Here is a 25995-nt window from a genome sequence, read left to right as displayed (position 1 = left end):
CCAGCGCAGCGGGAGCCGCCCCCATCCCCGCGGCGGTTCACGCTCCATCCGCAGCCCGTCCCCGCTCCGCGCTGCGCCATCCCCGCCCCGCTCCGCCCCGCCTCCTCCTCCCTCGTTCCCAGCCCAGCCCGGTGCTCGCTGCCCGCCGTCCTCGACCAGCCCGGCCCGGCTCCGCTCCGCCGCCCGCAGCGCCGCTCCCTTCACCGCTGCGGGGGGGTGAGCGCACCGCCCTGCCCGCCCTCCTTTCCTCCCTCCCCCCTTTCCTTCCTTCCTTCCTTCCTTCCCCTCCCTCCCTCCCTCCCCGGCCCTTCCTCTCTCCGCCTGGTGCCGCCACCGCCGAGGAGGAGGAGGAGGAACATGGCGAAAGCGGAGCAGGTCCTCAGCCTGGAACCGCAGCACGAGCTCAAATTCAAAGGTAACGCGGATCCGCCCGTCCTACGCCGCTGCCCCGCTCCGGCCCCGCGGATCGGCCGCTCTCAGGCCCCGCTCGGCGGCAGCCATTTTCCGGGGGCCGGGGCTGGGCGACGCCGCGAAAATGTCCTTCATCGCCGCGGCCTCAACCGCATCCCCGGGCGGGGCCGGGGGAAGAGAAGAGGCGGCTCCCAGCTCGGGATCCCCGCCGCCACGGGCCTCTCTGTGCCCCCGCACCCACCCCGCGCTGCGGGCGGTGCTGCGTGGCCCGGCCCGATGGGGACAGCGCGGGGTGGGGGCAGGCGGCCGCCGCCCGCAGGTCCCGGCTCCCGGCTGTTCCCGGCTCACGGCATCACGGCCCCGCTCGCTCTTCCCCCGTGCTGACCTTCCCCGCAGGGCGAGGCCCCGGGCCGGGCCTCGAAGGAGCGGGAAGGCGGGGGAGAAGGGAACCGCGGGCGTCGGGAGGGGCCTCGGCCTGCGCGGAGGTGTGGTGGGACGGGAAGGTTGGGCGGCTGACGTAGCGCGGAGCCGCTGCCCGCTGAGATCCGGCCCCGAGGCGCTGCGGGACGCGGAGCTGTCAGTGCGGGGCTGGGGCCGCTCCATGCGGGAAACACGGCTGTGTGCTTTGTGCTCAGCGCCTCGTAACACCCCATGAGGTGTGTGCACTGTGCGCCGTCTGACTGCGCAGAACTCGGGGTTTTTTGTTAAATAAAGGTTTTGAATGGGGTTGAGTTACTGCTGGCATTGAAATGCCAAGGTTGTAACCTGACAGATAGTGCTGCTGTAATACAACGCTCGGGGATTACCAGGAAGCATTCGGCAAGTTTATTTATGCTCCCGGAGTCAGAGGTACTCACGGCTTCATACGAATACCTGGCCACGAGCCTTTATTTAAAAATAGTGATTTATTTGCTGGCGCCGGGTTAAACTGCTCATTATCTGCAAGGCTTTCGTGTAATGCTTTACACTTAGGGGAAGCCTCTACCCGGTTTTAGCAATAAACACATCAGGACTAATAGTGCAGAGTGGGCTTATCAAAAAAGCCTGGTAATAAATGCTGTCTGGAATGAACGTGTCCTTGTGGTAAGCTGTAGTGTTTGCATGTTGTTATGGCAGCAGAATCAAACATGCTTAAGAAGTAAACTGTTGTTCCAATATTGTTTATGCTAAGGGCTGATTTTCATCTTGTTCTGGATGCAAGTAACGTTACTTCCAACCAGAAGAAAGATCCAAACTCGGGTGGGCAAAACGTGTGTCCTGAGTTGGTGCTGACCAGTGGTGAGATTGTGGCTGTGGTTTGAGGCTGTGCTTTACAGGCAGGTACAGAATCAGGCTGGCTGCTTATTGGGGTAGTGCTGCTGGGTCTGCCATCAGGAGCCACTGGTGTTAAATCCACCAGCCACGGAGCTTTTCTGTGTCCAACCTTCGGCCAGCAACATATATTCCTTGTAATGTAAAACACAGCTTGACTAGCTGCAAGTAGCAAATGGCTTAGTTTTAATGCGTGCTTAAATATTAATGTTCAGATAGGCTTAATGCTGCGGATAGCCTTCATCTGCCTGGGCCATAAATTCTGCCCTACAGTCCTTCCTGACAGGAGTGCTGACCGCTGCCCTTCATTCAGGAAGGCCCCGTTTGAAGCTTTCACCAAGTAACGTCTGCCCTAAGCAGTCCCCGTCGTGCAGTTTGCGATGGCATATTGCCTGGCACTGTGGCAGCTGTGATTTTCTCACCTTTGTAAATAGCGGTGTTTATTTGCAGAGCATCGCTCTGCATGGAGCGAGTTGATGCATGACAGACGGCGGCGGTGCTGCCGTGCATGGAAAACTCAGGGCAGCGGTGTTGGTGAGGTGAGACCATAGGCTGGGTACCACAGCACCAGGAGTGGGGAGCAGCCTTGGTCATAATGCAGTGGGATGGATAAAGCAGACTGTTAGCAGCTCTGTTGTTACAGCATGATTCTTGAATCTTAAGCTGAAGAGGGAGGTGTGACATTGACAGTAGGATGTAGGAATAAGATCCCAAAGTGAAGGTTTGTTCTATGTGTCCCAATGCAGGACTGCAGCAGTCTCTGTCAGCCAGCGCTTGCAATTAAAGGATTTGAAGATGTTTATTAGGAGTCTTCTGTAGCCCTTCATTTGCAGCAATTCCTCTAAGCGTGCTTGGAGCTCTCTTTCACAACACCGCCTTTGTGTCTTTTTGCAGAGGAGATATTTGTGCCAGAACGCTTTTTTTGTAGCATGTGAACATGAACAGGGGTTGTCTTTCCTCCCCACCTCCTCCTCCTACACCATCACACGTGTGCTCCAAAATAGCACGGCCGTGTGCTGTAGCACAGTGACAGGCTGCAGGATGTGCCCCTCCTGGTACTGGGGCTCTGCTCCTCGCTGTGCTCTTTGATGCTGGTAGCTCTGACTTCCTCTGGTTGGTCAGCACAGTTCTGCAGCCTGGGTGAGAAAAGCACGAGGCTGTTGTTCAGGCTTTAGTGGTAATGAGCGATGAAAAGGACCATATTTGTTCCATATGTACGTTTCCTTTTCTGTTAATCTAGGACTAAAGAGCATCCAATGACCTGCTTGAGGATGGTAAGTTAGATTGCAGTGGTCAGGGGCCTGGCTGAAGGTACTGCCTGCAAGCTCAGGTAGGGCTGTGCAGCTCTGGTGCCTTCTGTGAAGCACATTGATAAAACCGCTCCTTGCAGTGCCATGTCTCTGCTGTATGACGCTGCCTTGTTCCTGGTGAAGCACATCCATCCTCTGGCGGCATGGGCCCACCTGGAGGAGATTTAATTCCAGCAAGTACAATACTGTTAGATTATAACTCATTTTACAACATGCCTGGATCTTTAGCTGCTTGAATGCTGCGTTCTCTGCAGCTCAGTGTCATGATGGAGGTTGGCAGAGGGCTCTCACCCCTGAGGTTGCTCCCTGCACACACAGGGGGCTTCGCTCCAGGTGAGCCGGGACTAATGACTCAGCACTCACTGTTGCATTGCTCCCCAAGTGGCAAGTAGCAGTACTGCCAGGATAAATTATCCCTTGCTTGCCAGCATAAATTATTGCCTGTTGGAAATGCTGTTTCCCGTTTCCAGCGTGTGATTTTTCCACCTGCATGCGTGCGATACATCTCTGTGTGACTGTGCGGAAAAGGCCACAACAATAGAGCAGGACGGGCAGAGCTCCCCATGAAGCTGCAGGCCTGGTGATGCTGCTTCCCCTCCAGGGAGGGCTGTGCTGGGCCCTGGGGCCTTCCTGCAGTGCTGGTTGCAGCCTGCATGGCACAGACCAGTGGCTGCTGTACTGCAGGAGAGTTGGAGCTCCATGTGCATCTGTACGCTGTAGCCAGGTCTGTGCATGGCAGAGCGGGTGTGCAGACCTCCTGTGGGACAGATTGTGGAATCATAGAATGGCCCGGGTTGAAAAGGACCACAGTGATCATCTAGTTTCAACCCACCTGCTATGTGCAGGGTCGCCAACCACCAGACCAGGTTACCCAGAGCCACATCCAGCCTGGCCTTGAATGCAGGTACAGAGCTGAGGCTGCTCAGCCCAGCAGTGCATGGGGGTGGTTGGCCTGATGTGCTTATGTTACAGCGGTCTCAAGGAGAGGCTCAGCACTTCATAGACACTGCAGTTGGCAGCTCCTCTGCCGCCCTGCTGCAGCCTGTGTGCGCGGGGATCTGACTGTGCTCATCCTGTGTTGGATAAATAGGGATTTCTCATCGCTGCCACCGGAACAGGCTTTGTTTATGGCTGCGAAATGCTGACAGTGTTGTGAGAAGTTGCCTCTTTAGTGTAATTAATATGCATCTTTTAAGCTGAGAATTTATGTGGTGTTTCCTTTTAACTGTTAGAGCCCTTCTGGTGTTGGCAGTGTAATGGCAGTCAGTGCTTGGGTTTCCTTGCTCTCCGAGGCTGTGCCAATGGCTGCTCTTCTGCTGGAAAACCTGCTGCCCTCTTCTCTGCCCTATTTCTAATAAAATTGCTGTTAGATCAAATAGGAGTAAGCCCTCACATCCTTCTGCATATTTGAATTTAATTACCAAGTTTTACACTTAAAAAGAGAACACAGTATTTCAGTAACAGCCCTCATAAATCTGTGTGAATCTATGTTTCATTGCTCATTTTCTAGTCACGTTTAAATATTTGCAGTTCATGTTATGCGAGCTATTACTGCAACTTTGGCAAAATTAGTAGCTTATTCTAACTATTAAGCATTCATTATAGTTGGACAGGCTTGCATCTCCCTGTATTATTCTGATTTCATATGCGTTAATTTTATAATTACTTCATCACTTTCTACAGACTCTTCACTTTAAAAGAGCAGTGCTTGGAGGGAAGGAGCTGAGGGTAAAGGCAGGAGGGGACACGTGGTGCCTGACTGATGGTGCAGCTCATTTTTGGAAAGGTGGAGTAAGTTGAGGCAGGGCTGCTTTGTGCTGCTTTAGCTGCCTGGTGCCCTGTGCATGGATGCAGGACACTGTCAAGTCCACAGGGACAGGGTGAGGAGCTGCACAAGAGTGGGCTAGAAAAATTTGAGCCTTAAAATATGAAGAGCTTTTGGTGAGAGACCCAAGTAACAGTGGCTTGAGATGTGTGGAGCTGATGAAGTTTAGCCACGTTTTCCATTAGATTTAATTAATGTATTTAGGTCTTCTAAGACTGCTTTGATTTCTCACAGTCAACTTGAAGGCTTCAGCTGGTGTGTTGTACGGGTTAAGGTCTTCTGAATTGTTTTGTACCGCGCTGATTCTAAGAACTGCAGTTGAAGTAATGAGCAATAATGGGAGCAAAATATTACTATTTCTAGGAAGATCCTTATGTGGTGATGGAGTCAGCATGAACAATTCATATTTGGAGTATACTTCTCCTAGGTTGGCGGAGTTTTGCATTTTTAATATGGTCGGCTCTTTGCTGTTGTTGTAAGGGGCAGTACATTCAGAATTTCCTATTCCTTGGTAACTGGATGTTTGTGCACCCGTTTTCAGCTAAGTTTCTAATCGGAAGGTCCTGTAACTGTTCTTTTAGAGGCCGTTGTATTGGAAACTCTTGCACAGTTTCAGCTGTGGAACCACTGCATTGATGCACGGAAAACAAGGCTGTCTAGTTGGTTATTGAGGGTTCCTCAGGGTGGTGGAATGTCTGTCTGGATGGGATGATGGCACATTCCTCCTATTCATCACTTCAGAAAATGCCTGGTAATGACATTGAATATGTATATATAAATATAGAGCAGAGAGTGACTGCCTTGAGCCCTGGGAATGTGGCAGTCATGTTGAAACAACGGCACAGGTAATGTGTCACAGCAGGTGCAGGTTGACAAGTGCATGGCAGCACAGTCTGCTTCCCAGCTGCTGCCCTGCTTGTGTGCGGTGCCTTGTCACCTGGGGAAGAGGAACAAGCACTGAGAACCTGCACGGGTTTGTCTGATCTTTTCATTGGAAGTGAATTATTACATCTCTCATCTTTTCAGGTGTTATAAAGACTTAAAGTAGTTCTGCAGTGATGTGTTTATTTTTAAACGGGTTAGCTACCTTTGAATGCAAAGCTGAATTTTGCTTAATTGTACTTTAATTCAGAGTTAGGATTGTAAAAATCAGTGGAAACCTTTAAATAATCAGATCTGTTTTGATGCTCAGCTGGAAAAATGGCATCATCACCATAGGGAGTGGTCCAGCTTCATGAGCTCAGCTCAGCATGCATCTGTGAACAACTGCCCGCCTTAAGCATAATTTGCTGTACACATGTGGCTCTGGAAGGTATTGAGTCCCGTGAGCTTTGGATTAAGTTGGCAGCTTCACTTCTGCATAGGTTATAGTGCAGTTCTTAAAACCAGGTGACCTGGGTGTTTCTCTTGTTTTTGCTTTCCCTGTGCCTCTAAACATAGCTTTGTGCTGAGCTGCAGACAATGCAGGAATCAGATGACCCTTGCTCAGCCTGCCCACGTCTTGCGGTCACATTCGTTTTCTACTGTCTTGTTACCATATTGGTCCATAACTGCTGAGAGCAGTTCCCAGCTGGTACAGTAACACTCCTATTGCTTTTTTTCTTTTGCCAGTGAGGTTGCTTGTCTTTGAGAGCTTTATTGATGATGTTTGCAACAGTTTTGTTTGTGGTAACAGCTGTTGCTTCAGACTTAAATTTCATCTTTGTTTTTGTTGGGAATGTGATCTTTCACATTATCATCACTCTGCCACGAGCCCTTTTTTCCCTCCCAATAAATCCTCACTGATTTATGTGATGATTTGGTTGGGCTGGGAGTCCTTCCCAGTGGGAGCTCTGCTCTGCTCTGCTCTCCTCCAAGGATGGCAGGTGCTCCAGCAGCGCTGCCAGGCACAGCACCCAGTGCTGGCAGCATCCTGCTGTGTGAGAAGCGAGGCAGAAAGGGAGCCTATCTTGCTTACTTATATCAATATTTAGGTGCCAATTTATCTAAATTAATGACAGATTCGTGCCAAATCTCTTCTTCTGGCTTTTGATTCAATATTTATTCAATATATAAATCCTCTTATACCTGCTTTGTAGACTGAGATCTCTACACAAGGCAAATATATATATATATATATAGTATGTCTGGGCTGTTGCTGGATTGGAAGATGTGATCTGCTGGGCCACCTTTTGTAGAGAGGGATTTGTGCCATCATTCTGGAGCAGCTGTCACAATCTTGCATAGAGAATGTATGCAAAGCAAATTGCCATTTCCATGTTTAATTCAGTGCAAGATTAAAGCATATGTGGATGGAAGTGACGGAGTGTTTACGCTATCCAGGCAATGCAGGCTGGGAGTTGACTGGATGTGTCCTTCCTGCATTACAGCTCTCCTGGATATTGCCAACCTCCACTGTCATTCTTCTGGCCTCAAAAACATACCTACAAATTGGGCAGGTCTGCTGCCTGCAGGACTTTATCCCACGTCATTAGAAATTCTTTATGAAAATAATCTCCTTGCTAAACTATTTCAGCATCTAGTTTTCTGAGCAGTAACCAAAGTCCTTCACACCATGGTGCGGTGGATTAAAGATTTCATCGTTCTAAATTTAATCCTGTTTTCTTGGTTGGTTGCCACAAGGGGTGCAGAGCAGAGGAGGGGGAGGTTTGCCTGGAGATCCATTTGCTTTCAGTGCAGAATGTGGGATTGCGTCTGTGTGGGACTCACTATGCAGCCAGATCCTGGGCTTTCACAAACCCTTCTGGAGACGCTTTAGAAGGCGTGTAAAATGACTGTGTAATTCTTTAATTAAAAAAATAAATAAATAAGACAAACCAACCACAGAATGTTTTGTTTTCCATCTGACTGCTCTTTTCATCTAACCAGTTATTTCATCCTCCTGGTGCTGCTGCTGTTTCTCATGCAGGAGCCCAGCCCTGTAGCTCTTTGCACTGCCCTTCACCTGCTTGTATTTGCAGCTGTTGAGATCTCTGACATTCAGGGCATCTTTTCAGGATGTTTGCACGTGTAACCTTCACTGCTTTGCAGTGGCTCCTCCTGTGGCCTTCCTGCATGTTCACCAGACCAGGAACAAAGGTCTAAGGGCAGTGATCGAAATGTTTTTACAGCTGTTTTTACGCTGTACTTCTTGATATCACTCATACAGTGATGCAGATAATGCTTATGAGAGCTCACGTTTGCAGAATGCAATTTCATACATGTATATCGTCCTGTGCCAAACAGGATAAACCACGGGTATTTTTTTCCCTTCATTAAGTTCTCCCACTGCTTCTGCCTGATTTCCTATTTATTTATTTTTTCTCTGATCTTTAAAGCACAGTTAATGGGCTGGTTTTCAGCTGGTTCTTCAGAACAGCATCTTGCTAAATTCAGGATTCCTTCTCATTTATAGACGTAATTAGTATCTCGCTGCCTATTTAATTTTTGTGGGTTTGGGTTTTTTAACGTACTTAGAAAAGCTGCTACTCGTGGTGCATCCCAAAATCTCTAATTTTGCTCTTTTCTTTGGTATTCGCAATTCGGGCATAATTCTGCACTTAACGTATTTGCAGAGTTGCTATGTAAGTTACACATCAGATTTGTCTATTTGAAGAGTATTTATGAGCATAAAATTAGAGTGGTTCAGTTGCTCCTTCCCTACCATTTGCACGTGCATCTGAAATAGAGATTAGTGATTAAATAAGACTCAACAAAATTGCTTGACAAGAAGTATAAGGAAAAGAGGAGGTTACTTTGGGGTGGGGTGTGGAAGATAAAGCAGTGCTGCCTCTTGCCAGGAGATGCTTCTCAGCGCCTTCATTCTGCAGCCAGTGCAGCTCTGGGGCAGCTGCACAGCAAACCATCACACCGCACTCTGCTGCTGCATCCCTGCTGCTCCCCAGGGGCCTGTGCTTTGTTTCCGAGTCCTTTTGATACCAGCTGTGACTGTGTGAATGAGGCTATGCAGAATAGCTAGGTATCTTATTATACACGGGCCTTAGTTTTTCATGCTTATTGAAAGATGTGTGGCTGCTGTTCCACCAAGACGAGTGTGGCCCTGTTCTCTGACCTGTTTTCATACCTGCAGACAGTTGTTATGTGTGGTATTGGTGAATGGAATGAACAAGGTAACACAATATGCTTGGCACTCAGTTCTGAAGGGATATGAAAGCAAAGCTGAAACAGATATACCTCTAGAAGCCAGCCGGCTGTTGTTGGGCTTTTGGTTATTTGTGTGCAGAAACCTGCTTTAAGGTGAGGATACAGAGTAAATATTTCTTTGTGTATGATTTTGTTGCCAGAGATTTCTGTAATAATGTTTGAGTCTAATAACAATCTGCAGAGGTCAGCTGGGGGAAAGGAAACCCCCAGATGAGGCTGATAGCAATACTATAGGAAGGGCATATTCTTCCATTTTGCTTGGAACCTTGTGAGGCCTGACAGTTCTTAGAGCTGTAAAGTCAAACTGTTAATAATCCTCTGAGGAACAGGAGGTGACAAAAACTACATGATAATAGATATTCTGAAAATAGTCTTCAGTCTTGTATTTGTCTTTTGACATTCTTTTCTTACTGAATGTGAAGCATGATCTGGCAAAACTAGGTAGAGTCGGAATAGGCCAGGGAAGGACCCTGATTGATCCATCCAAATGGAGTCATTCACTGCCAGCCCTGACCTGACTTTGACACCTTGATCATGTAATTTTGCTGCTGTTCTACGTGCCCATTTTCCTCCTCTTAGATCATTTTATTGATTATATGTTATAAGAAATAAATAAATAAATTACAGCATAAATTATTGCATGGAGAGCGATTTGGATGGCACTTAAAATAATCTTTTCATCATGGCTTGCACTGCAGAAGTGGCTACTTGACTACATTTGCTTTGCTTTGAGGGCTCTTTGGTGAGGATGGTCATAGTAAGGAACAAAATCGGTCACACAAGGGCACAGCTTTTAGGGGCTTCTTTATAATAGCCATATGAGGACTGAAAAGTTCAAGTGATTTACACAAGGATGAAGAGCTGCCTGAGTTCTGTCTTAAAAGCAATGACCAAATTTGGGTTAGCTCTGTCCTTGCAGTGAGAGACTTGTAAAATAAAGNGCAACACAGGCACTTCTTGTTTCTTTCTTCAACTTCTTTGATTTCAAAAGTTGCTGATGCTCACTTAATTATGAATGTCTCCAGAGCCAGATGGTGGTGGTGATTAAAACTTGGCATCCAGTGCTTTCTAAAACACTAATCTTCACAAGATTTTCTGTAATTAGGTAAGTATTCTCCTGACTTCACAGAGAGGGAAACTATAAGGGTCCAAACCTGCTTCTGTTTTGGGACTGCTGTCAACTCTTAAGGCTTTTAATAGCAAGAGATCAAGCTCTCGAGTGATTTGCCTAAAGATGAGTAAGGTGGTGGGAGACCTTGATTGGATCTTAGGTCTTCTTGATTCACAGGCACCTGGCTGATAGCTCAGAACGCATTGCTTGACATTTCAGCTTTTTTCATTTCAGTATTAATCTTTAAAGGTCGCCAACTTCATATGTAACTTTTAAAATAACTATATAGTAAGGCAATGCTACACGTGGTATTGAGCCCTCTTGCTGATGTTTAGTTTTGCCACTGGTGTGTTTATTTTAACCATCTCCCTGTTGTTGATAGGCACCCCCTGAATAAAGTGGGAAGCCCTGGGCTGTGGGGCTGGTGTGCGTGTACCTTGTGCTGTGTGAGTAGGTTGTGGGAAGGGGAGGGAGCTTGAGGCATGGTGCTCAGCCCCCACCATCTGTATGTATGTAGAGCATGTGGCTGTGTCAATAAATGAGTTATTGCCTAGTTAGGTCACATAGGGTAAGGCTTGAGCTCTTGACAATAGCACAAAACAATCTAGGTTTCCTCTCTGCTGCTTTTTCATCATCCTGCTTCTTAAAGATTGCTTGGTTACCGTTCTGTGGTTAATTAATCTGTTTGGTGATCAATGACTTTCATCTGACACGTCAATGGGATTCAACCATAGTGAAATGTGTTCTGCTCTCCTGTTGTTGCAAAGAAGCTCCAGTTTTATTTCTGCCTGCAGCTGGGTACCATGCCTTCTAATACGTGTGTGTGGTGCTGAGTTGGAGTGGTGAAAACTTATTTAGGGACAGGTGATGAAAGAGCATCTAAGATGTTCTGAGAGTGTTATGGACAGGCTGACGGGAATTTATTTGCCGTCCTCCTAGTCAGTGATTGCCATTTTTGTACCAAATGATACTTCAGTGCATTTGCTCTGAAAAATACTAGTTCAGTAATGTCATAATGCTGGGGGGATGCCCCGCATTAAGCAGATAAGAATTTGCACTAGGTTAAAGTATGAAAGCATGTGCCTTCATTACTTCAAACAACTCTGCCAGCACTTCAAGAGGAAGCGTGACTGCAAAGCCTGTACCTGGATGTGCTAGTTTTAACCTACTAAGTAGGAGACCTTGTTACCTTAATTTGATATGTCTGCTCTGCAGGAAGGTGCAGGTCCCCAGTGCCAGTGTCTGAGCGCTGCTCAAGGGGTGTAGCTGTGTAACATGGTTACTGAAGCAAGGCAGTAAGAAACTTAAAGCAAGTGCTGTGCTGACCAAAGAATGATCAGCTGGGGTTTGCTGGTTCAATTCCATGCGCTTCTTTTTATTGCAGCGAGACTTATTTAAAATTTAACTAGCATTGACATCATGTTCTTTTGACCTGATTCTCAGGCATTTGTATTGTTCCTGAAGTGATCTGGGATATTATAATGCAGTGCACTGCAGAATGACAGTTTTAGGGAAGATTGATACAGCTCTGGTGTTTGAATCGGAAATGGAGCATGGCAAATTCTGAGATAACGCTGTGATCTTCAAATATGAAAGCTCGTGTACGTATCTTCGGGTGGAAAGCTGCAGCTGTAGCTTGAAACCGGGCCTGATGAAAAGTAATCCCCTGAAAAAGCATTATAGTTGTTGTTGGTCCTGAACATAGTGTCTGTGGTGGGTTTGGGTTTGTTGTGTTTTGTATTATTTTAGTGCCTGCTATTTAGTAGCTGCCCGCTATTTCACTAACATCAGTTGACTTCATCAATTGCAGGGAGAAGTTGGGTCCTTGTGGAATATTCCAATCTCTAACCACCAGATTCTGTTTGCTACATCCCTCCTTCCAGGCCGCTCACTCCCATGGCAGCTCCGTGCCACATGGTGCACACACAGCCCGAGTCTCCCATCACTTTGCCTTTGCTTTGGCACCAGTGGCATTTTTTTCTCCCAATCTTTATAAACAGGAGTAATTTGTTGTGTTTGTTTTTTCTAAATGCGGACTGTCATTTGGAAAACTCCTGCTACAGAAATAGAAGTTTCACTTTTCTAGGAATGAAAACAGTCACAAAAAGATTATTTTGTTTTGAGCCCATTCCAGAAGATCTAATGCCCCACATTGACAAGCAGAGCACTAGGTAGGTGTGTGGCCATACCTGGAAAAAAACCTGCACAAACCCAGACCCAGCACCATAGGATTCCCTCTGCTGTTCCTCTCCCCTCACACAGCCCCATGCCATTCCCTCGGGCCTGTTGCTGTCACTAGAGAGCAGAGCTGCAGCCACCATGAATCCTCCCTTCAGCCTCCTCTGTGCTGGGGCAGCTGCTGTTCATACATCTTGCAGGAAGCAATGGCCAATCTCCCATTTCCCACATCCAGCCTCACTGGAAGGCTGACCCAGGCCTCAGTCCCAGAGCAGCAGGTGCTCTAAGTTCAGCTCATCCCGAGCTGGCAGCCCACAGCACTCACTTCTGGAAGGCAGGCCAAGCAGGCCGATAGTATTTCATTGCCATGCCCTGATTACCCCAGTTATACTCAGTAGTCTATTTCTCCTTCTCTTATGTACTTCAAAACACCCGTATTGACACTTTAATCCCGCACTTGTCTGTTTCTATTTGCTTCGCTCTGCTATTCGAATAGCGGCGCTGTACTGAATATGGGTTTGCTGAAAGCAGACGTCAGCCCTGTGGTGCAGTTGTGCTGGCTGACCTCTAAGACCCGTAATTTGGGGGAAATGTATCTAAGAAACATTCTGTAGCCCAGCAGAGGGAAAAGTCGAGCAGACAAGAAGAAATTATTTCAGTCTGTTGGAAGGTTTTGCTGCCAAATATTTCGGTATGGTCTATGTTAGCAATAAGTAAATCCATTTGGAAATTATTCTACACATAGAATTATTGTCATATTACTTTTACAAACAGCAGCTCTGTGCTGGGGCTCACAAATCCCACATGCATTCATGGATCAGCCAAGTAAAAACACGGTATTTCCCACAGGAAATCTGTCCCAGCGTGCAGACTAGTAAAGCTCTATTGAGGATGCAGCTGCACATGTAGGGCTGTGTGCAGACGAGCCTCCCTCTGCTGGAATAGCTCACACTGTAATTTGTGTAAATGGACGTTCATAATGTTAAAGCATCGAGTAATTTCTTCTGAAACGTTAGACCCAATTAGGTCTACCTGAAAGATCTGCTGCCATCTTTACATTCCTCAATGTTTCGCTGGATTTTTCTGATAGCTGGGCTTGTTGAATTTCTTTAACAGCTCTTGGCTTCTGCTCAGTTATTTTCCATCAGACCTAGAGAGCCTGCATGCAGAACGCAGACAAAACTTCAACAGCTGTATTTCATTCTTGTTTGCATCTCGGTGTTTCACCAGGTGCAGGTTTGAGTCTTTGTCATTGGATCTGAGCATTTTATTGCTTCTTCTTTGCTGCCAGGTTGCATTGTGAATGCAGAGCTGGCTTGCTCAGAGAGCAGGCAGAAAGGTGCCACAGTGCTGGTGGTGGTTTGGTTTGGTTTGGTTTGGTTTGGTTGATTTGTGTTTTTAGGTGGAGGCTGCAGGACTGCAGTGCTTTGTTGTTTGTGCTCAGTGGCACCTTAAGAGATGAATTGATATGATAAACTTGTAGAAAAGAAAGCTGCCTCAGGTGATTTTAATCCATCCCTGCTGCAACTGAGAACCTGTCTTGTTTTCTCAAGAGAGCAGGGGGGTGACCATGCGTGTATTTATTATTACTATTAATTATAAAAATGATCATTCACAGTTTTTAAACATTAGGGCTGTCCTGTCTTCAAGGAAAAGAATTGATGGGGTTTTTGTTGTTTCGTTTTCTTTTTCAAGTTTACTTCTATTTCTGAGGATAGGTGAAGGTATTTCATTCAGTTAGCAGGTAACTTCTCTTGTGCAGAAGACAGCTGATCAAAGGGGGTTTACAGTGCTGTAATCTTATTTCTCCGTGATCTGAGTGCAGTCACACAACACCTGCCTCATTTATCCGTGTCTTATAGAAAGTCAGTAATGAGCCTTTCCCCCCACCCAGGGGATTCTGATGATTTCAAGTAGGTATTGAAGCCTATGAGAAGTTACTGCTTGTTGTTTCCAAACTTGACAGTGGTCTGATTCTGGCTTTGCTAATACAGAAATCACTGCCAGTGCTGTCAGCATCCAAGAATTCCCCTCTTTGCGTGTGGTTGTTTCCTGTCTCAGTGAGGCTGGGTTTTTTTTATGAAGATCTCTTCTGATGTATCATTTGTTGTAGCCAGAAGGATTCTTTAAAAACAAGCACATGTGATGCACAGTGGACGCTCATCTTGCTGGTTTTGGCACAGCCTTTCTAAATAGCGGGTGGAAGGCTTCATGGAGGTGCAGTTTATGAGCGTAAGGTAAAGCTTACTGACATTTGTAGGTTTTGATATCCTCCCCTGCTCAGTCTGTACATTGGTGTATATGGCTTCTCTGCAAGCCTGGGTGGTTCAGCAGTTAGAATGGAATAACTGATACAACAGAGAATTTGGCTTCATTTGAATAGCACGTTGTTGTGTTGGTAGTGTGTATAAATGATTCCCCCCTTTTTGTTTGCTATTAATGATGAGCTGTTGTGCTGTGAGCATACAGTCATGCTCAGTGGCCTCCCTACATCCTGCGCTTTGCGTGTGTTGTTATCTGTACGTGCCATAGATGGAAGTTGAACATCTAATTACTTTATAAGATTTGTGAGCAGAGATTTGTAACCTGCTTAGCCTCTACTTGTCGAGTGTTTTCTGATGCAATCTAAAGCCTGCTTTTGCTCTTCCTCAGGTCCATTCACAGATGTTGTCACTACAAACCTGAAACTCGGCAACCCTACAGACAGAAATGTGTGCTTCAAAGTTAAGACCACGGCACCACGTAGATACTGTGTAAGGCCTAACAGTGGAATTATTGATGCAGGAACATCAATTAATGTTTCTGGTAAGTCATACAATCAGTTCTTTAGTGACTGAGGATGGCGTCATCAAATGAATTATTTCTTGGAATGTTTTGCAATACAGAAGTACTGTGTGGAATGCTTGTAAAAGCAGGAGGTTACGATTTCATGGAGGAGCAGCCATTTCATATATATATAAATATATCTTCGCTTCTCTTAGTCCTGCTCTAGCAGTAATGGGTTTGTTTTGACATCTTGTTTTGAGGGAGGGAGGAGGAATATATAAATAATTTATATGGTTCCGTAGCAGCCTTAGCCAGCCTATCCAAGGCAGTGCTGCCGCAGCCCTGCCCTCCCAGTGGGATTATTTTGGTCCGGTTGCTTTTTGCCAGCTTAACTTCCTGAACCAGCTCACTGCAGGATCTAACTAACGAGTGCTTGGACAGGCACAGTCCACATGGGTGGACTGCAGCCACGCTGATTCAGGCTGATAGTTGGTTGCCAGACTACCCAATATAACCAACCAGTTAAGAAAACATTTATTTTGAAACCATGCTTGTTTTGTGTTCCTTGGAGATGTAATATGCTTTGGTGCTAGAAACATCAAGTGACTAAAACTGTGCTATTTCATATGAAAGGTTAATGATTTTCTCTAATGAGTCAGTAGTTCTTCACTTGCCAAAGTTTGGTAATGGAAAAAACAAAGGAGCGGGTTACACTGAAAGCATAAAGGAGTGAGTATTTGTGTAATCTAAAGAACTCTCTCAAAGCATTTCACGGTGGCAGGCTGCAGAAATCAGGTCTGGTTTTTGAGGTACAGGAATGATTTCTGAAGATTTGTTTTTACTACTTTAATTAAATTTTAATGCTGTGTAATAGAAGCAGATGGGTTACTGGCCAATGGGAAGATGATCAGAACAGAAGTTATGTATGGCAAAACACATAACCTGTTAATTAGTCTCCTACCAAGCTACAAGTGTGGATAGTGACAGGACAAAGAGAAATGTTTGCTAGCAAGTAACACGCTTTTTAGAACGTCTTCTTGATCTCAACATCTTTTTTTCTTAAACTTCTGCTTACAGCGACCCTTTGCTCTGCCTTGAGCAGAACATGGGATAGGCAAGTGCTGTGTGAACCTGTATCTGAGGTGCTTTTCCAGCCCCATTCTTCCCAGCAGCATCCCAAACAGAAACCAGACCAAGACGTGACCTGCAGTATCCTGTTGTGAAAGATTGCTGTGCTTACCCTGTTATGCTGCTCTTGCTCACAAAGCTTTGAAAAAACTTGCCTTTTATACGTAACTTTTATTGTAGAATTTGTGGCTTATGATTCAGTTTTGCAAATGATTTTGGAATATTTAATCACAGAGCTTACATTTTTTGTTTTACTTACTTACATGATTCTCTTTACTTAGTCATGGTAATAAACTTTGCTAAATTACCAGCCCTTCTATTAACATTATGTATTAAATGCAAGCAGTTCGCATACATTGTCCTTCAGGTGACACATTAAGGTAGATTTATGGGTAGATATGTTGCAGAATTCTGGAGTTACGGATGTTAATTCTTCATTTTCTAACCCATTCTGAATAGAAGCTGCTGTCAGCTCGTTTTGTGGTTGAATTTCTATTGAAACTCTTGAGCTAATTGGGCAGTGTTTACTCCTTGTAGTCTGTTCTCTTGAGAACTGCTGACTGACTTTAACACAGTAGCACTGACAGAGCACCTCCAGCCTGCAAAGAATGGTCGGTGCCAAAGTACAATGATGTGAATTTGTTTCTTGGAGTATTACTGACAGTTGGGTTCAGGGCAGCCTTGTCTTCCTTGCACCATAGCAGCTGAGTGCCTTTCTTACATGCAGTTCCACAGGCGTGTCCTATTTTGGTTGAAGTTCACGAGAAGGTGTTCTGTCCTTAGAGGCTGCTCTCAGAACATTATTTCATGCCAGGTCTTGGCTCGTTTCGCACACATAAAATGCTAGAAAAGCAAAGCTTTCTTTATTCTACTGCAGTGTTGGATACTGGCTTCTTTTGCCCTATCACAGCTGCTCCTAAATACCAGCATTTAAGTCTCAGTTAGCATGCACTGCTTGCTGCAAAGTCAGGTTTGTAGCCCATGTTTTCACCTGTTATATAATGGTGTGTAATTTTAACAGCTGAGTTTATGTAACTGTCAGGAAGTGTATGTGTGCTGTCACCCTGTTTGATTGCGTTTGGTTGTAAGTACTTGGCAAAGAAGGCTGTTTGCACCCATTCTGTTTTTGTTACACGTGTCTTATTTGAACAAAGACAGCTGATTTTGTGGCTTCCGAGAGGTTGAAATCTAAATAAAAGATACAAATGAATTCCAGATGAAGAGTGAGAAACTAGAAGCAGGTGCTGATGTCTGCAGCTAGGTGTACAACGGAGAGATGAAGGGTGCATGGTGTGCCCTGCTGCACAGAGCAGCCCAAGCAGACTCCTGGGCATGGGGAGAGCTGACGTTATCCTTGTGTTGTCAGGTACCCTGATCTTTTGTGCAGTTACCTCACTAGGAAGAGGTGGGTTGTGTTTCCTTCAGGTCAGGGCTGCCCACAGCAGTTCTGCCCCTTCTCAGCCACCAGCCATATGCTGCTCCCCTGGGCCTCATTGGCCAACATGGCAAGTGCTGAGCATGGACTGCGGTGGATGTATGGCTTCCAAATGATAATAGAAATTGCTAGTGATGTTTGGTATTAGTCTTGTTAAATGCTTTTGTAAGCAGTTCTGGCTCAAAGACAGCACACTAAAAACCCTTACGATGATGTAAAATTCAAAGGCTGAAGACATGCAGCAAGAACTGAGTGTCCTTGGAGGCTTCAGTAAGAGAAACAGGATGAGTTTTGTCATAAAAACTGCAGAATCATGTACTTGGATTTCTTCTTCTATAATTGCAAGCTTTCTGAACAAAGTGGGTGATGTTAGGATATTGTAACTGATCAGTGATGACCAAGTTGCTGACATCATGTGGCTGTGAATAGGGCAAATGCAGTGTGTGCAAACAAACTAGGCAGTGGAAAAGATAAGAGTGTGAATGTTGTCATTAATAAAATTTCATGGTTGTATACATAGAGTAACTCATACAGAGGAATTCAAGCCAGAACAGGTGTGGAGAATGAATGGGGGCCCTGACTCAGAGAGGACAGACCAAGTCTGGCTTGTTTAGTTTACCAGGAGGCCACGAGTTACTGTGATTGATGTCTTGGAATGCTACAAGTAAAGGACTCTTCCCCTTCTTTGATACTGAAGCGTGAGCGCAGTGTTGGTCCAAGACCAAGTGAACAGGCCATTAATAAATTTAGATGGAAACCAGAGGAAGGCTGATGATCTGAGCAGGGAGGCTGTTCGTTCCTGCTCTTGGAATGGAAGGTCGGATCCTGGCAGGCTTTTACAGCACATTTGCATAATGTCTTCCCTGCCTCAATTTTCCCCTGCCTTTGATATGGTTATTACCTTCACCATTAGCTGATCACCAACTCTGCTTCACCGTCTGCAGATCGTTCGTATCAAACATGGAAGATACAGTGGGAATGTGTGAGCAGACTGGTGCCCGTTCATTTGAAACATGTCAGATTGGGATATATGTGGGGTTGGTCCTTCAGGTGAATTTTGAGAGGCGGCGTGTCTTGCAAATACAACAGACATTATTCCTCATTCCATTGGTCTCCCAGTGGCTTTGCAGTTTTATTTTATGACAGAGCACTTGTGGTGTTTGAGCTGTAGGGCAGTCAGTGGAGGCGAGGAGGGCATTGCAGCCACTGGCTGATGGATGCTGGTTCTGGCCTGTCTGAATCTGCTGTTAATTATTTTCTAACACCAGTTTCTGGTGGGAGCTGGTCAGTAACATTGCACCAGCAAAGAAGATTTGAAAAGATATTTTTAGGAGTAATTCTGGTGTAAGGTCTGCAATTGGCAGTCAGAGCAAAGGAGCTGTACTCCCAGTAGTGAATTGTGTCACAATTAGGGCACTTCCATAACTGCTCTTTCACAGAAACCCCCAATAGTACGAGAGTGTGTGCTGAATGGTTTTGAATGGTTTGGTTTCCTCTTGAACAAAGGGAGTATTTTTGAGCTTCCCATCTGGCTTACAAGGCGTTTGCTGAATAATTTGTGTCGATGTGGCTTTCGTGTATTGATCTAAAAATACAAGTGCTAACAACGCTGATACTGTCAAGCCCTCTCTAGCTGCTTGCTGTTGTGATTCAGTGAGTGGAATTCAGAGCAGCAGTTGCTCAGTGTTCAAGAATGGTTTCAGCACCATCACTGTGGAAATAATGATTTGCAAATGAGCTTATGGTCACACTGAGCAAAGCAAACTGGTACAACTGCAGCTCTGGAGAAGTTCCCTCAGCAGTGAAATAGCTTCATGTACCCATTGGCTCTTGCACATCATGTAGACTTGAAATAAGCGTTAGGTGTCTGTTACGGGGGGCAAAAAGATTGTTCTGCTTTTCAGCAACATGTTGTGCAGTGCTGAAATACACATCACAGTTCAGTCATTTCTGTTTGAAAGAACAGTTTTACGTGGAGCCTGTTGAAATGGAAGTGTTTATTTTGGACTAGTAGTTAATTATTGTAAGGCCAGTTAAAGTGTATCATGAATTTTACTGCACATTTGAGACAATTCGCTGTCTCCTTTTTCCTGCAGCTTTGAAAGGCTTGTGGTTGTTGATGGCCACAGATTGTGTGTGCAGTAAAAATGGCGCAGGCATCGCGTATTCTGCTCATCGAAGGAGGCAGATTGGTTTGGCTCTTCTTCATTTGCAATAAATGGGATCTTTGGATAACACCTGTACACTGCAGATCCCTGCAATTGGTGTGTGTGAATTTCAGTGCATGTTAATAACAATGATGCTTGAAAGTAATCCCACGTCTTGAACCGCTTCTGTTCATAGCAGTTGAATTGAGAGCCTCACAGACCATGAAATGTGGATTTTTGTTGAAGTTTGTCCGATTCTTTCATTGAGAGGCTTTCCTGCTGCCTCAGAAGATCTGTATGTTGCCCTGTTTGCTATTAATTGCTATCATGTCGCCGTATTTATGTACAGAATACTGCATTGTGCTCAGCAGTTCCAAACTTTGCAGGCAGAAATCAGTGCAGACTGAAGAATTCTGTTTCTTTTAACTTCTTCAATATTTTAAGTAGGGCTGCAGATCTCAGCTGTTCCTTTGTCAGAGAGATACACTACTTTGCAATCATGTTAATGTTTGTATTTCTCAAATCTTGTAACTAATCATCTGTGTATGACTGTGCATCAGAACAACATTAACGTAACGTTATGGGGTTTTTCTTGCAGTGATGCTACAGCCTTTTGACTATGACCCCAATGAGAAAAGTAAACACAAGTTTATGGTTCAGTCTATGTTTGCTCCAGCTGATACTTCAGATATGGAAGCAGTAGTAAGTATTGAAAGTAAATAAAATGGATGTATTTCTGTTTCTGTAATTCATAAGACATCATTGCTTCAGGGCTCTTTGGAAACCAGGCTGGATGTTCCTTGAGAGCATTGGCAGATTGCTATCACAACCACGGTTGCTTCCTTGGAAGGCTGCTGTTTGTAATGGTGCACCAAGCTATGAAACATGTGAAGTTGTTGTAATTTTATATATATATATATATGACATGTGGTATCTTTTATATATGACATGATATGCAATATCTTTTATATTGCGTGTCTTTGTAGTCTGTCTTGATTTCTTCCCTTGAGCAGATCCTTTGCCCAGTGGGCGCCAGGAAAATGTCTTACAAGTATTGTTTTTTTCTCTGTTCCTTCTGTTGCTGCTTAAATAACTAAGTTGCCCATATAGATCTTGTATGGTGGATTACAAGTGGTAGTAACAGAAGTGTATGGTTTTGCTACTACTACAGGAAAGCAAAAGGAAGCTTACTCTGCTCTAACTTTTGTTAGTTTGAGAGAATATTTAATAACTATTGAGGACACAATAAGTAAGAAGAAATGTCCATTATTCTGTAATGTCTGGGGCTACGTTTATATTTGAATGTACACATTACTTTATTTAAAACAAAACAACAACAGAAAACAGACCCTAGAATATGCAGAAAACAGCCCTAGAATATGCAGCATGGTTTTTTGGTGGGTAGAGGGTTTTTTTTTATAAAATTATGGTTTTTTTCAGCAGTCTTTGCACGTCTTCTGAACAGTTCTTCAGAGCTGAGGCCTTTTTGGTAGAGTTGAGAATTTCCCTTTTTGGAGGGGATTAATGGCACTGTGTTTGTTTAATGGCTTTAAAATAAGATCCAGTGAGAGAAACAGGAATAGCAATGAAATGTCTGCATCGTTAGGTGAATGAGCCAGTCTGCATCTCTAACCCTTTAATTTTATGAGTTACTTTATACCATATAAAATATTATTCTGCTAGCAAAGAATGTTTTTAAGGATCTAGATGGTCTTTTCAGTTTCCTGGAGCTCTCCAGCCCAGTGCCATTTCTTTTCCTGTAACATTTGATCACTTCTCAGTTTTGTTACCACTCTCCAAATATCTTCCTATTCTGGATAAACAGGTGAGACAAATTACTGGGCTACTATAAAGCTTTCAGCGCTTCTCAGGCAGCCAACAGGCTTAAAATAGAACTCTGACTTCAACCACAGAGAAGAACTGAAGTACGATTCGGCTGTTTAGGATGAGTCAAGTTCTTCTGCAGGTTGCACAGGGGTTACCCATAATTTGACACCTACTTGAGATATGCTGAGCGATACGGTGATACCAGAAGTGTGGTCAAAGTGAGGAAAAGTCATAAGAACTCCATTTTCTCTCTTAAGTTACCTGAGTTTCAGACTATTAAGAGTGATGGAGTCTGGCCTTCTAAGCTACTGCTCAGCTGTGCATTTGGTTTCCATTTCTGGTTCTGTATATGTTTAATGGTAATGTGATAAATGCTTGTGCAGTTTTTCATTGGATGGTGTGATTTGTTTATATACTACAGTACCTTTTCGATGTGTCTTATTATACTATCCTGTTTAATATTAAATTATTCCAGTGGAAAGAGGCAAAGCCGGAGGAACTCATGGATTCAAAACTTAGGTGTGTGTTTGAGCTACCGACGGAAAATGATAAGCCTGTGAGTATTTTTAGCTGCATATCAAGTGACTTTAATGCCTCGGTAAATCATGTAAAATGGCATGTGTGTCCAGGCAGCCATGGAAGCAACAGGCAGAGCACTCTGCTTTGCTGCCTACATCACGTCCTCTTAAAATATAAAATAAAACCATTTTAAATCCTAGCGATGCTTTACATTGCTAGCGGCTAATTTGAACCTTGTAAGTGCATTGGAAGCACAAGGAAATCTTTGAGTTGTTCTTTCTTTGTTGAGTAAATGATCGCATAGGATAAAAATGTTATTTTTAAACAAAGCACTGATTGGTATTGATAAAGCTGAGAGCTTCTCTGTTGAGGGATGTGATGAGGAAAGAAATCTGAATTAGGTGGGAATTAACAGCTGTTCTGTTTGGGGGTAACTTTTTCTATAATCTATAAAAATTATCAGGAGAAAACAAAGCAGGTATAGTAACAAGTTCCTGATAACTTATAAATGAAAGCTTCATTTTAAGAGATGGGTAGAAATTTGGGTGAGGAATGAGCATTTTGTTTTTGTTAGAGCCCAGCCCTTTGCACAACAGAGGGAGGATTCAAATCCAAGAGAAGCAGTGGGCTTTGGAGCTCTGCAGCCTTTGTTTCCTGACTTGGGCTGGGAGTTCCTCTTCGCCACAGGAAAACAAGAGGATGGAGATGTGATAACCAGTGGGGGGAAGGATGAGAGAACTGCAGCAGAGCAGCTGGGTGGTTCCTGACAACATGCTGCTTCTTGGAGCAGCTGCTTGTGTTGTGCTTGGAGAGGGAAAGGTGTGGAAAGCACCACGACTCCAAGCAGAACGTCAGCAGATAAGTCACATTTCTGATACTGTGGGACGTGGTCTGATGGCATTTCCGCTCATATATGTGCAAGGACTGAAAACAAGGGGTCCTTTTGTCAGCACTTACTGCTGCAGATCAGGTCAGGAAGGGGAAATAAGGGTTGAAGATAGAAAAAGGTTGTTTACTTCTTTTGATACAGGCACATTTTGAGTAGAACAGGAGATCTTACTCGATTCTCCTCATGAGTATCAGATGTGGTGTTAATAACTAACCAGAAGTCATTCTTTTTTTTAACAGCATGACATAGAAATAAACAAAATTGTATCCACAACTGCAACAAAGACAGATTCCTCTGTAATGTCTAAATCAATAAGCTCTTCCTTGGATGACGCTGAAGTTAAGAAAATAATGGAAGAATATAAGAGGCTGCAAGTAGAAGTTCAGAGGTTACGGGAGGAGAATAAACAGTTTAAGGTAAAGATTCCTTCTTTTCCATGTTTACTTCTCTCCTGACATAAAAGATTCAGACTGAAAGGCTTGTTTGCTTATCCTTGGCACAATATTTTAATGTTGTCAATCAACATATATAAAGCCAGAAAAAAAAAGTGTGGAAATCAATGGTTCCTCTGAAAGGAACTCGCAGCTCATGCAGTTGGAGAAGCTGATGGGATAGCAACCCAAAGGAATGAATCCCCACTCATTTTTATTTCTTTTTCCCCCACCTCATTTCCTGAGTCTGGATTAAGCATTCAGTGTTGGATTTGGCCCTGTGCTCTCTGACTGATGGGAGTTTGAGGGCAGCTTTGTGCCAATGCTACGTGTTAGTCATGACGCCTCTAGCTCATAGTTGACATGACTGAAGTAGCACAAGAAATGCATTTCTGGTCATACCCAGCATGTGACTGCGAAATCAAACAGGTGAGAAAATTATCACCAAGCTGGGGACCTGTTTGGGTTTCATTTATTATAGATATTTAGTTTCAGAGGTATCAGCACTGGTAGGAAATGCAGCATTTGTTAATGCTGGGCCCTAATGAAAGGAACTCTGTTCTGTCAGCTCTGATGTTGTGTGGCTGGTTGATGCACGTTGAAATTCTTTGAAGCTCTATGAAACATTTGTGTTTTACTCATAGAAGTAACGTGTGTGTGTAGCAGAGACACAAGCTTAACTTCTTATGTCCTGGTCCTTCTTGTGTCTCCCAGTACAATAAATGCTCTACGAGTGTGTTTCATTTATGTGCTGGTTTCAGCTGGGACAGAATAAAGATGCTGTACAGGAGATGGCTAGAATTGTGCAGACATCTTACAGTAACATCACAAAGCTGTCAACTGCTTGTTCCCTTTTGTGGAGTGTTAGAAACATCTGTAAAACTTCGGAAAACTCCAGAAAAAAAAACAGTAATTTAACAATTCCTGCCAGCCACCAGGTGCTGTCAGTGCCAGACCAGGTAAAGGAAGTTAAATATTCAAGTGAAAAGTTTGTTTCCTTGCAGTAATTATTTGCAGTAGTTACTGTTTACAGGTGTCAGTTCCCCCCATCCAGATTTCTAGCAGCACTGAGGTATCGGGCAGTCTGTGACTTTTAATGTGTTCCTGAAGAAAATGAGTTACCTCTTTGAATTCAGAAGTGGAAAAACACTGACTGGGTGCTTTGAGTTTCTCATCTGACAGATTTTAAGGCTGCAGTAACTTCTATTACAGTTTTATTTCTTGACTATTTCTTTATGCATAGACCAGCAGCTTTTGCTTCAACATCTCACGCTTTTCAGCTCCTTTTTTTTAATCAGTAGAAGTAATAATTAATCTGTCTTCCTTTAGGAAGAAGATGGACTTCGGATGAGAAAGGCACCCCAGACAAACAACCCAATATCTGCTTCTGCAGCTGTTGTCAAGGATGAAGGGCACAGCTCCAGACTACTTGCTTTGGTGGTTTTGTTCTTTGTCATTGGTGTAATTATAGGAAAAATAGCCTTGTAGAGGCAGCATGCTGGAAATTGTAAATTGGTTTGATGGTTCTGCCATATCATTGGATTAAATTTATTCATAACAGTGTTTAAAAAAAAAAAAGAAATTAATGTATGACATCTCACAGGTCTTGCCTTTCAATTACCCCTGCACAAATACTATGTAACATAATCTAGGAAGTTTAAAATGTACAATGAGGGAATGAATGAAAGAATATTCTTCAGCGATGAAGGGGGAAGAAAATCATGACTTAACACTACAATGGAATATTGTATATGTCATTTTAAACATTCTTAGTCCCTGGTACATGTTGCTGGATGACCTCTTTTTAAAAAATAAAAGGAAAAAAAAAAAAGGAAAAATAGAAAAGAAAAAAAAAAGATTCCTCCACTGCTGGAGTTGGCCCTATGGGGTGTTTGGAGCTGGGTTAGGCAGGAGGTGTTGATAACTTCTGTAAAATATGTTAACCCACCGTTCTGCTCATCAATTTAACAGTTTTTCTGTCAGTGTCTTCAACTCTGTGCAAGTTACCAATTTCTTGACACTTAAATGAATAGTGAGAAGCTGGAAAGAGTTGTACGTTGCAATGCTGAATGTGCTGGGCATCATTAAGAGCGTGTATTGACTGGTATGATGCTAGTTTGGAGTAAAAGTCAATGCCTTGTTCTTATGGAGGGACCAAGCTACATTGCTATTGGTTCATTTAGTTGAATTAAAATGTTATTCAGAGATGTTTAATGCATATTTAACTTATTTAATGTATTTCATCTCATGTTTCCTTCCTGTCACAAAATTGACTAATGCTTTATGGTATGAAAAGGCACCTGTTCTAAAGCCAGTGACTAGAACTAAAAATCTGCTGCTGTAGTGATGCGAGATTCTTCTGCCTCCTGTAGTTTTGGGCACTACACAATTGTTGGGAGTTTTGATCATCTGAGCATTGGGGAAACAGTGGTCAGGAAACTGTTTTTGTATGTAAATAAGACTATCTAGGGGAAAAAATATTAGTAGTAAACTAGTCCTATGCCATCAAAAGACCAATCCTGTTTGATGATGTAGCATCTAAAAAAAAAAAAAAAAAAAAAAAA

At 44.0% G+C, this 25995-nt stretch overlaps 1 protein-coding gene across 1 annotated transcript; it reads left to right on the top strand.

The window, feature by feature from the left end:
* Positions 1–232: 232 nt before the first annotated feature.
* On the top strand, positions 233–25995 carry VAPB (VAMP associated protein B and C). The gene is made up of 6 exons (XM_015881758.2): positions 233–415; positions 14942–15094; positions 20364–20467; positions 22068–22148; positions 23240–23416; positions 24761–25995. The coding sequence occupies exons 1-6, from the start codon at positions 358–360 to the stop codon at positions 24917–24919; spliced, it is 732 nt and encodes a 243-aa protein (XP_015737244.1). The 5' UTR covers positions 233–357; the 3' UTR covers positions 24920–25995.

Source organism: Coturnix japonica, chromosome 20, assembly GCF_001577835.2.
Source record: "Coturnix japonica isolate 7356 chromosome 20, Coturnix japonica 2.1, whole genome shotgun sequence".
Lineage (NCBI taxonomy): Eukaryota > Metazoa > Chordata > Aves > Galliformes > Phasianidae > Coturnix > Coturnix japonica.
This window is presented reverse-complemented; position numbering and strand designations above follow the sequence as displayed.

Coding starts and splice junctions, on each gene's coding strand:
- VAPB (XM_015881758.2), top strand. CDS start 358: ATGGCGAAAGCGGAGCAGGTCCTCAGCCTGGAACCGCAGCACGAGCTC. Junction 416..14,941: donor GCACGAGCTCAAATTCAAAG/GTAACGCGGATC, acceptor GCTCTTCCTCAG/GTCCATTCACAGATGTTGTC. Junction 22,149..23,239: donor CGACGGAAAATGATAAGCCT/GTGAGTATTTTT, acceptor TTTTTTTAACAG/CATGACATAGAAATAAACAA.